The 12,498-nt window shown below is 42.0% G+C and overlaps 1 protein-coding gene across 1 annotated transcript; it reads right to left on the reverse strand.

Annotated features, from left to right (window-relative positions):
* Positions 1-732: 732 nt before the first annotated feature.
* On the reverse strand, positions 733-1,953 carry foxq1a (forkhead box Q1a). Its single transcript, XM_034183254.1, has one exon. It carries the CDS (start codon positions 1,608-1,610, stop codon positions 822-824), a length of 789 nt encoding a protein of 262 aa, XP_034039145.1. The 5' UTR covers positions 1,611-1,953; the 3' UTR covers positions 733-821.
* Between the last annotated feature and the right edge of the window lie 10,545 nt (positions 1,954-12,498).

Raw genomic sequence — 12,498 nt, forward strand, 5'->3', positions numbered from 1 at the left:
ATTACATAGAACTATACAAGTTTTAAGTAGTCTGGTGTTTCTATATAAAGGTTTTAAACATTTTTTTAAATGAAAGGCCACATTCAAAACTGTTAACTTTCTAAATGAATACAATTTGAATGTATATATCGTCTTTTATTCAGTGACACATAGTCACATTTGGTTGCTGTAGCTTTTGTGGTTTTTGAGCTTCAAGTACTTTGGGGGGTGCATAATAATAATAATAATAATAATGCATCTGTTAGTGTGAAATAATTGTTCAAATTAAATAATAATATTTCTACAATAAATGCAGCACAAAGTGTTTTAACCTGTGAGTCATGTAGTTATCAATCCAGTTTCATCAGCTCCAAAAACCTGTCTAATTTCATCATATTTTCCACCAGTTTGTTCAAACGTATATGAGCTTCTTGTTTAAACGTTTTTGTTTTTGCCTCCAGCGCAGCATCAGCATCCTCATCCTCTGAGAACCGTGGTGTTATTGTTTGGTTTTATCCACAGACACACCTCGGAGGGTATAAGTGGGGTTACTGCGTCGGTTTGAAAGGAGACACGTGAAGACTAAACAAGAAGCTCTGATTGATTGTTGAACTGAAAATATTAATCACAACAACGTTTCGTTAAGTTGAAAAGAGTTTTGTTTTATTAAAAGCAGAAGAACAAAAAATAAAGGGGAAAAAACACTCAAAATCATATTTTAATACATTTGGGAGGATATGACAGGTAACATTTTAAAAACAAAACACGACAACAAACTGTGCTTTAACTCGTGTCAAATCCAAATTTAAAGGTCTTTTTATTACTCCGCCTCCTTCACCTAATTAAAAATGAGTCCAAATTCCGCTCTGAAAATGGACTGTTCGTGAAAGCAGCATTTCTCCCCATAAATCCACGCGTTTGACGCCTGCAGGTGACAGGTTTGAATGATGGGGTGTTAACTGTGCGCACTGCGGCCACATGACCGCAGCCGTGCGTAAATCATCCAGCTCCTTCTCTGCGCTCACCCTGAACGGTTCGCTCAGGAGGGTGTCAATAGCAAAGGAGCTGGTGAACTTGGATTGTGTTTTGCTTCCGGGTGCGCGCTCCTGTTCCGACGCGTCCTCGGGCGCCTTGCTGCTCTTTCCACCGATGCGCCTTCTCCTGCGCCGGAACATCCCGTCAGCAAACGTGTACTCGCTGTGAGGGTTGAGCATCCAGAAGTTGTCCTTTCCCCAGGGCCGCGCAGGGTCGCGGAGCACTTTGACGAAGCAGTCGTTCAGAGATAAGTTGTGCCGAACCGAGTTCCTCCATCCGGTGTAGCTGCCCCTGAAGAACGGGAACTTCTCCGTCAGGTAGTCATTGATTTCAGCCAAAGTCAGACGTCCGGAGGGGGAATCACGGATCGCCATGGCGATGAGAGCGATGTATGAGAAGGGGGGTTTGGGTCTCCGTGTGTACGTCCTTCCCTTGCTTTTGACGCACAGCGGTGGAGGGCTGTGCGCCACGGAGTCTTCATCCGACCCCAGCTCCTCCTCAGCACAAACAGGCGACAGCGCACTGATCTCTGCCTCACTGGACAGCTCCACAGCTTTCCCGTCATCGTGGCTCCTCCGCAACACCTCCAGCTTCATGCTGTGATTATTCCTCCTCCTTCTCCTCCGCAGAGGTGCAGGTGACGCAAAGCTGGCCGGAGTTTGCGCGTCAAGGCGCGCAAGTGCCAAACTGGAAATCCGAGTCGTGCGGGTCTGATCCCACACCTGCCCGAGCTCTCAAGCCCTTCTCACCTACAGTATGTTTAAGGAGTGTTTTATATCCAGATCACCTCAGGACCAACCCAAGAGGGCGGGGCTACATCATTTTAAAGTATCACAAAACACGCGTCGTGCAAACCCAAAAGGAATGATTAAACCTTCGGTGCTGCTGTTCGACTAAAGGGAACTGAACAGACACTTTAATACTGTGTTAATGTGATTTCAGGATTTGACACACACACACCTGAGGCTATTCCAACCTGACACAGGTAGGGGGCGCATGTTTCCCTTACATTTTTTTTTTTTTTAGAACCTTCCAGCAAGTTTTTAATTTTGTTTAGTTTTGTTGTGTTTTTTACCCCCTTTTTGCAGATTTATAGAGACACTATTAAGTGGATTTTCAGTGGACAGAGACCTCAGATGTTGCACCTGGAATCTACTCAAGCAAGTTTGTGGGTCACAGCCCCGAGAGCTCCTATCACCACTGGGACCACTGTGGCCTTTATGTTCCAGATCTTTTCTAGTTCTTCTTCTGGATCTTCAGTCAGTAATCTTCTTATGCTCTTTCTGTCTGGTGGTGTATCACTTGGAATTGTCACATCTACCACAGCTGTCCTTGTCTGGACACAGTGTCTGGAACTTGCCACAGCACCTTAATTGTCCTGTGCTGAAGGACCTCTGGTGGTGTTCCCCACTCAGACGTTGGCATTTACAGATGTTCTTGCACACTGTCCCAGCTACTTGGTCGTGCCTCTTGGTGTATGCTTTAGCTTGCAACTTGCACCCCACCACTATGTGCTGGACTGTCTCGGGGGCATCTTTGCACAGCTTGCACCTTGGCTCCTGCCTGATAGGAACCTGGTGCTCAGGTGCCCATTCTCACGCTGCCATGACCAGAACCTCCCCGTTGTCCTCCAGTCCAGTCTTTGGTTGTCACTGGAATTCTTAATGTCAGTCAACCGTGGTACAACTCATGGAGCTTTCTGGAATTCCACAAAGTCTCCTCTTCTTCCTCATACCCTCTGTCTCCTGATGCCTACTTATCCACTTGCTCTTGGTCTCAGCCTGGATGGTGGCTTGGACACATTACCCTCGGCCCTCTCTTTATGCTCTTTAAGACTTTGTCTGTAATAAATTCTGGCTTGCCTGACCCCTCATACATCTCCCAAACACCTCTTCATGTTCACCTGACAGTTGCGCTGAACTGATCGATCAGTTTTAACTGGTTGTTGTGATCAAAGTCTGTCATGTCATTGCTGCAGCAGCGTGAGATGATGTGGTGCCGCTGTGCCAAGTCCTTCGTTTAAGGCAGCTACACTCTTCAAGCTGTTATAACATGCACGTTACATGCATGTACCAGTGTCACTGTTTTGAACATTGTTGCAGCTTCCAGGTAATAATGTGTCTGTGTGTTGCTCATTCTGCTGCGAGGTCAGTGTTTTGAAAGGTGTTATGTCAAGAACGGATTGTGTTCAGACAGCCGCACAGAGACAAGCATGTCTCCGTCCTGTTCAAACACGTAGCACCTCGTGTCCATCTGTGCACGTCTGCACTCTGTGATCTCCTTAATAACAGCCTGTCACAGTTTGAAACCAGGGAGCAGAACTGCAGGTGATCCTGGAGTGACAGGAATCAGATTCTCTCCTTTTTTTCCCTTTCTTTTTTTAAATTTGGATGGATTGTGTTCCTGTTTTTAACTGACGTTGATGTGAAATGTTACTGAGCTCAGCTGTTTCCTGGTGTGATAAAAATAAAGTCAAGCACCAGATTGGACGTCTCCTTGGTTTAAAAACAATCTGCTACCTTTACTGGGGGGCTTGGACAACTTGATGTGAAGTGAACTAGAAACCAAGAACATGGACTTGAATGTTAGCAAGTTTATATGCAACATCTTATTATACACACACACACACACATATAGATATATAGATAGATAGACTGTAAAACTCAATGAGTTAGTTGAAGTCAAACCATTTGAGGAAACCGATTGCCTTAAACCATTTGAGTTTGTCAACTTAAATAAAATAATTTTCAAAAATTTAATTGTTAAAGTTTTAGTAACTTAACTTAACTTATGGTTAATTAAACTTATGTAAATCTAGTTTATGTTTTTCAATAAAAAAAAAAATGACATACATGTATGCCCAAAAATTTGTATTACATTTTGAATTAGATTTTTTTGATGCATTCTTTGGTTTACTTGTTGACTCTACGTTGTGTTGTTAAGACTCCGCCCATTTTCTCCCCTCGTGACGTGCACTCACGATCTCCGGCATGGAAGTCGGACTCTCTAACCAGAATGCTAAAACCCAGGGCTCTGGCCTTGTGACCAGAGAATCCTTTTGAGCTGTTGGGAGTGAGGTTTACTAACTACGTCTGCACAGCAACACCCGCTGGCCTCTGTTACACCTACTCCTACCTACCTTACACCTACTTTTACTCCGTTAAACTCAATTAAAATGAATGAATGAATGCGCTGGAAATGCATCACCAACACTTAAATGCCCCAAAACTTTAAATGCACTTAAAGGAACTGAGTTGTTATGAGAACAATTCATTTTTGAGTTAGCTTAATTAATGGAAATGAGTGACTATAACTTTTTTCAAAGTTTGAGTTACATTAACTTAATTATTGTATTAAAATGGAGTGTTCAGTTTAACAGTGATATATATAGATATGCATCCTCCCACACACACACACAATCCTTCTACACACAGAACTCCCCCACTAACACACACATAACCCCTCCACACACAACTCCCCTACACACACCATCCTCCCTTACACAAACCCAACACACAAGCACATACACACAACTCCTCCCATATACACACACACACATACACACACAACCCTTCCACACACACATCCCCACAAACACCCCCCCCCCCCCCCACACACACACACACACACACACCTTGGCGGCAGTTCCTTGTAGTTTGAGGGCTGTTCTCCATCTTCATTTGCTTTTATGTGTTTTTGACTGTCCGATGAGGCCAATAGGAGCGTGGAATTTTCAGCCGCAGTCAGGACAACAAATGATCGTGAGGGTCTCGGTTGAAAGAGTTTTGCTTTTCTTCTTTCCCATTTTTTTTCTGCTGCCTTAATGCGTTCTTCCTCCAGCTGTACGATGCCAGATGTGATTCTATTTCACCAGAACAGCTGATTTTGCACTAAAGTTTCAAAGGTTATTGATGGATACTTGAATCTCATCTTCGGTCTGGGTTGAGGCAGCCATGTCGTCCACATACTGGAGTTCAGTGATTCTGGTCTGGGCAATTTAAACTCTTGTTGTTCATCTTTAGTTCAATCCATGGCTTCGCACTGACTAACCTCAGTGACATTTTGACCCCTTACCAGCCCAGCAGGGCCTTGCGCTCTTCAGACCAACACCTGCTGGTGGTTCCAAGGTCGAGGTATAGACAGTGGGGCGATCGTGCCTTTGCCATGGCAGGTCTTAGATTCTGGAAGTCTCTTTCTCTGGAGTTATGCTCCATCTCATCCCTGCCCCTGTTCAGAGCCAGGCTGAAAATGTATTTGTTTCAATTGGCCTTTGACACATAGAGCTGTGACTCCCTGGAAATCGACAACTGTAATATATTTTACATGTGTATGTTTTATCTTATGGTTGTTTTTAACTGTGTGCAGCACTTTGATCAACTTTGTTTGTTGTAAAGTGCTTTAGAAATAAAACTTGATTGATTGATTGGTTGGTCTTTTGAAGAGTCTTCTTGAGCGAAAACCCACAAGATTGAAAATACCACCATCTAAATGGCAGTTGATATCAATCCCGGGGTTTTCAGCAGGTATTTTGTAGAAGAGAAGAAGGTTGGGGCGAGTAGATATCCTCCACATGCACAACACCCCCCCCCCCCACACACACACACACACACACACAAAACCCAGCCATAGGGTGTGTTTTAGCTAACATATTTAAGAATTTGAATTGCAATCACACTTTATACACACTTTATACTTTTTCAGAGAACATTAATTGAGTCAATTTTATATTTTAGTTTGCCAGTTTTAAGCTCTTTTTCTTTTACAGCCCTATGCATATTAAAACATTGTTAGCAATGACGCCTGCTGTAGGGTTAATACATGCAGAGGTTTTAATCGTGTTAAATGTTTGGTCTCCAAAGTAAAGGTCAAACAAGGTCAATGTTTACTGGATTCTATGACATATGTTACCCTATAACTTGATAACTAAGCACATCAGATAATGCAAACTATTCCTTTTTAGAGCTCTGTTAGCTCAAACAATAATTGGCATCATTTTGTACCCAAATTCGTGTGACTTTAACATTCCGTCATAAACAGTTTAAACTATACCTTTTTGTGATCTTTCTAACCAGACAAATAATGAGGTATCCTTTCAGTATGATTTGACCATTTTTAAATGTTGACCCCATGTAACTCTTCATTGACCCCTACATGGCTACAGCTACCACCCTGGGAAGGATATCATACATAAATATTATATAAATATACCTAGTAACTTATTGGGTGGAAGGTTTTGTCACCATGACAATCACAACTATGATGCCTGTATGTAAACTTGTGATCACGACTGTGAAAAAATAAGTGAGCTGGACAGTTTAGAAAACTCCCATATTCAGTTTGCATCGCTCACTGTCTTTGAGAGCTAAAATCTTTGTGCTTCATTCAAATGTTTTCCTGCAGATTCTGATTCATAAAGGCAGCCGAGTGACTTGAGGTCGTGTAAAAAGGATGAGAATAGAAGCTATTTTTCAGCTTGGGTCCGTCATACTTTCAGACTATTTATAGCTGCTGCGTGTTTATTGTCATCAGACAAAACATTGCACCTGAAGGCATCATCAGTCAGTAATTACAGCATTTTGACACATCTGTTTTTGAAGGACTGAGGTTTTGCACAAACATGGGCGAGTCTTAGTCACGACCAGTTTACAGTGGAACATTTGCACACACGCCCTGTTAACGCTTCTGGCAAAAACACCAACACAACGTCTAATCACCATCATTATTGTTTTTGGGTCCCAAAAAAAGCTTTTTCCTGTTTAAGTGCTGTTAAATATATTATAATGTGAGCCGCAGTAAACACGGCTCACGTTCAACCGTGGCTCAGAATAAAGTGCCAATGAAAGAAAAGGTGAAATTTAGGCAGTTTGTGATTTCATGTGGCTAGAATCAGAGGTGATGGTCACAAGCGTCCACACACACACACGAACAGACACATTTGAGTGAATTAGGAGATTAAATAAATTGAAGTGGTCGTAATGACAAAAAGTTTAACTTGTTACTTTTTCCTCAGCTTTAAAAATGCAATGCGGCAAAAAATAGCTGTTAAAAAAACTAAGCACATAGTCTGCATTAACCCACAATGCCTTGGACTTGCACTGATAATCTTACCATTGACGAGTGATGCTTTGCTGCAGAAGGCTTTTCCAAAGTACACTTTACTCAATTTGAACTTTGACCTCCAGAACCAAAAAATCAATAGGCATCTTGATCTCGCTATGCTTAACACACATGCCAAGTGTGGTGACAATCAGGCAATTCGGAGAGAAGTTATTGTACTCACAAAATTTTTACAAAGTATGCTCCATTGACCTTCACCTGTGACCTTTTGACCCCAAAGCCAGTAGGTTTCTTGGATCAAAATACCTAGCAGACATACCTGGTGTGGTTACAATCAGGCAGTTAAAACAAGCAGGTATTGAGCTCACAAGATTTTGCAAAGTAAACTCCTGTGACCTTTGAACTTTTGACACCACAATCAATAGGCTTCTTGTGGTCACTGTATGTACTACATATACCAAGTTTGGTGACAGTCAGACCAGCACAATTGAATGTGATTTTTCAGTGTGATTTTCTTTGCTTATGTAAAGATAAAATAGGAATTAAGGAATCATAAAATAACATAATCTCCTTGTAGCACCTTGGCACAATTCTACCAGAACAAGATATTTACTTCCTTTAAACTGTGATGATTCACGCGCTTTATCATAAATTGTTTGATATTTTCACAATGTTCTTTGTTTATACAGCATCTATCCTTCATGAAAAACATTTACTTATCATGGCTGGATGTCCGGGCTGCATTTTACAGTCTGAACCTGTGCAATAAAACATGTAACGTGCCACTTGCAGGTTTATTCAGTGCACATTGAACATTTGTCAGTGGTGATGATCTCATCGACTTTATAGTGGCTGTGTTCCAACAAGGAACAAAATGAAATACGTGCAGTCATATGATTACCAATCAGGTTTAATCATTAAAGTTTTAAAGAGCTTTATCAGTTATTGTACAACCTCAGTTCCAATGAAGTTGGGACGTTGTGTAAAAAGTAAATAAAAACAAAATACAATGATTTGCAAATCCTCTTCAACCTATATTCAATTGAATATACCACAAAGACAAGGTATTTAATGTTCAAACTGATAAACTTTATTGTTTTTGTGCAAATATTTGCTCATTTTGAAATGGATGCCTGCAACACTGTTGTGAAGGTGTCGTGACACGGACCCACAACAGGGGGCATAAATGAACGGACAATGGATAAGCCAAAAAAGTAACAATTTAATGTTGTGAATCGCACAATGACGTACAGACAATAACAATATGGTGGAACGTCAATTATACACAAGGTGACGTGTGGGCAGGCTCGAAGATAGAAGACACCTGGTGATAGAAGAGCCGGATCCCACACAGCTTCCACCACCAACGGATCTGAAGAACACCGGAGCCACCAAGCCCTGCGCCCCAGGTGGCCACTGTCTTCAGCAGTCAGACCTGGTACTGCTGGCAGAGAACAGAAACAGTATTGATGAGTGTGAGTTCGCACACTCAGTAATCCCACAGTCAGTGTTCAGTGAGGAGGGAGCACCTCCACCTCCAATCACACACTCGTACAGCTCCTGTGAAACCACTTATCTGGTTTGGGGTGTGAGGCGAAGCCGTCGCAGTCCACACCAAACGCCAATACCGCAGATAAGGACACGTCACAGGAAAACGGCTGCAAACGAGATCAGACTATTAGTTATAGTTAAGTTTAGCAGAGAAATTACCTGAATGGTAGCTGATTTCTCGGCGGGGAGGTGGAGTTGCAGTCCGGCCTTTATGGTGGTGGTGATGTGGATGAGTGACAGCTGGTGCTGATGACGAGTGACAGCTGTCACTCCCGGTTGCTATGTCACCCTCTCGTGCTTGAAGCCCGCACTTCAAGCAGGGCGCCATCTGGTGGTGGTGGGCCAGCAGTACCTCCTCTTCAGCGGCCCACACAACAAACACATTTCAAAAAAGCTGGGACAGTGGTATGTTTAACACTGTTACATCACCTTTCCTTCTAACAACACTCAGTAAGCATTTGGGAACTGAGGACACTAATTGATGAAGCTTTGTAGGTGGAATTCTTTCCCATTCTTGCTTGATGTACGACTTCAGTTGATCAACAGTCCAGCATCTCCGTTGTCATATTTTGCGCTTCATAATGCGCCACACATTTTCAATAGGTGACAGGTCTGGACTGCAGGCAGGCCAGTCTAGTACCTGCACTCTTTTACTACGAAGCCACGCTGTTGTAACACGTGCAGAATGTGGCTTGGCATTGTCTTGCTGAAATAAGCAGGGACGTCCCTGAAAAAGACGTTCCTTGGATAGCAGCATGTGTTGCTCCAAAACCTGGATGTACCTTTCAGCATTGATGGTGTCATCACAGATGTGTAAGTTGTCCATGTCATGGGCACTAACACACCTCCATACCATCACAGATGCTGGCTTTTGAACTTTGCGCTGGTAACAATCTGGATGGTCTCTTTTGTCTGGAGGACACAACATCCATGATTTCCAAAAACAATTTGAAATGTGGACTCATCAAACCACAGCACACTTTTCCACTTTGCGTCTGTCCATTTCTAATGAGCTCGGGCCCAGAGAAGGCAACGGCGTTTCTGGATGTTGTTGATGTGTGGCTTTCACTTTGCATGGTAGAGTTTTAACTTGCACTTGTAGATGTAGCAACGAGTGTTCCTGAGCCCGCGCGGTAAGATCCTTTACACAGTGATGTCGGTTTTAATGCAGTGCCGCCTGAGGGATCGAAGCTCACGGGCATTCAATGTTGGTTTTCAGCCTTGACGCTTACGTGTAGAAAGTTCTCCAGATACTCTGAATCTTCTGATTATATTATGGACTGTAGATGATGGAATCCCTAAATTCCTTGCAATTGAACGTTGAGAAACATTGTTCTTAAACTGTTGGACTGTTTTTTCACACAGTTGTTCACAAAGTTGTGATCCTCTTGCCATGTGTAAAATAAGTATTTTTCTGAATTGATTTTAAACAATCTTGGCATGCCTCGTATTCTTTTTAAAACAATTGATTCTGTTTTTAATCCCAGTCTGTCCATTTTACTGGAAATCACTAGTGAAACGTGTGAAAAATTTCTCCACTTTTTTATTGATAAGGTTGATGCCATTAGGGCCAATATATCACTGTCTGTGGTCTGTCATTGTGTAGCAAATCAGTGCTCGTGTGTTTTTAGTAACGTTCAGCCTGTGTCTCTGACTGTGCTGACAGGAATAGTTAGGAATCTAAAACCCTCTTCCTGTCCCATTGACCCGGTCCCCCCTCGCTTTTTTAAGGAAGTTTGGGACACCATTGGCTCTTTTGTCAGAGAGATTATTAATAGTAGCCTATCTTGTGGAATTGTGCCTTCCTTTTGTAAAAAAAAAAGCTATTGTGGAGCCACTGATCAAAAACCGGGTTTGGATCCCACGGCTTTTTCAAATTATCGACCTATCTCCAAGTTACCACTTGTGTCGAAAATTTTAGAGAAATGCGTCTTTGCACAGTTGCAGCCTTTTTTAGATACAAATGGCACATTGGATCCATTTCAATCAGGGTACAAAGCATTTCACAGCACTGAGTCTGCACTTTTAAAGGTTTTTAATGATCTCCTTTTAACAATTGATTCTGGCAGTTCAGCCATTTTAGGGTGATTCTTAGACTACGGGCACTTATTATGTCCTTTGATCATATTGTATGAAAAACAGAAAAAAGGGGAAATTTCACACTTTTATAGTTATCTTTACAATGAAAGTGTGTTAAGAAATTTGTTCTAGTAGTCTATGATGACCTTTATATGCAAATATTGCCGTTTTGTGCTTGTCCCACACCCAGACTTTTGATCTTCAATGATAAAAATGTATGGTAAAGAAACGTTTTTTCTAATGTTTTAAAATATCTCTGAATAAAATATCAGTAAAATAATCAAAACATAATTGGGGTATTCAATGTCGTACAACTGTTGTGATTTTTTTAAACAAAATGTAGTTGTCCCACACTATTGCCACAATTTCCACCACAACACTGTAATGTCCCTTTAAACAGTTTGTATGAAAGATTGTTTGAGTAGTTTCTATGGAGATAAACAGTGACATCAGAGCATATGTATATAGCGCCAAATCACAACAAACAGTTGCCCCAAGGCGCTTTATATTGTAAGGCAATGGTGTGGTGGAAATTACATTTACAAGGCCAATAGTGCCCGTAGTTAAAGAATCACCCTTTAGTGCTTTTAGACCTCACTGCAGCTTTTGACACAGTCGACCACGCAATTCTTTTAAACCGCCTGAGAGACTGTGTGGGTGTCAGGGGGACTGTTCTGGAGTGGTTTAGGTCGTACCTGTTGGAGAGGTCTTTCTCCGTCAGGCTGGGGGACTCCACCTCGTCTTCAATCCCTCTTCATTGTGGAGTCCCCCAGGGTTCTATCCTGGGACCCATCCTCTTTGCTCTTTATCTCCTCCCACTCAGAGAGATTTTTAAAAAACATGACGTGGCCTACCATTTTTATGCTGATGATTGTCAAATCTACATGCCTATCGCTAAAAACAGCCTTTGCCCCCTGACACCCCTACTCAACTGTGTGACATCAGGGCTTGGTTGTCACAGAAGTTTTTGAAACAATGAGAGCAAGACAGAGGTTATGTTGTCTGGAAGTGCCCTCGTTGACTTGGGACCTCTTAAGGATTTTGTACGTCCCAAGGTCACCAGCCTTGGCGTCACTATAGACAGCGATTTTAAATTTGATAAACAAATCAATGGTGTTTTGAAATCATGCTTTTATCACCTTCGTCTTTTATCAAAGGTAAAACCGTTTTTATCTTTTAACCTTTTTGAACAAGTTGTGCACTCTTTTATTTCAAGTCGTCTGGACTACTGTAATGCACTTTATATTGGCATTAGCCAACGGACTCTTTCCCGTTTGCAGTTAGTCCAGAACGCTGCAGCGCAACTTTTAACAGGAGCCTGGAAGCGTGAGCACATAACCCCAATTCTTGCATCTTTGCACTGGCTTCCTATTAATTTCAGAATTGATTTTAAGATTTTATTGGTTGTTTTTAAAGCTTTGAATGAAATGACCCCTCAATATATCACTGACCTCCTACAAATTTACTCTTCGGCGCGTGCTCTGAGGTCTGAGGGCCATTTCCAGCTCATGGTACCCAAGACGAGACTTAAAACCAGGGGGGACAGGGCTTTCTCTGTGGCTGACCCCAGAATTTGGAACGCTCTGCCCCTCCATGTACGAACAGCCCCCACAGTGGAGTGTTTTAAGTCTTGTCTGAAGACCCACTTTTATTCTCTGGTTTTTAACACTGCATGAGTTGTGTGGTCCTCTGATTTATTGGTTTTGTTTTACTTTGGTAGATTTTATTGGTTTTATCTTTTGTATGCTGTATGTGTTTATTTATTTATCTTGCACATTTTAGTTATTTTTATTGTTA

This window comes from Thalassophryne amazonica, chromosome 12 (genome assembly GCF_902500255.1).
Source record: "Thalassophryne amazonica chromosome 12, fThaAma1.1, whole genome shotgun sequence".
In the NCBI taxonomy this organism is placed as follows: Eukaryota; Metazoa; Chordata; class Actinopteri; order Batrachoidiformes; family Batrachoididae; genus Thalassophryne; species Thalassophryne amazonica.

Coding starts and splice junctions, on each gene's coding strand:
- foxq1a (XM_034183254.1), bottom strand. CDS start 1,610: ATGAAGCTGGAGGTGTTGCGGAGGAGCCACGATGACGGGAAAGCTGTG.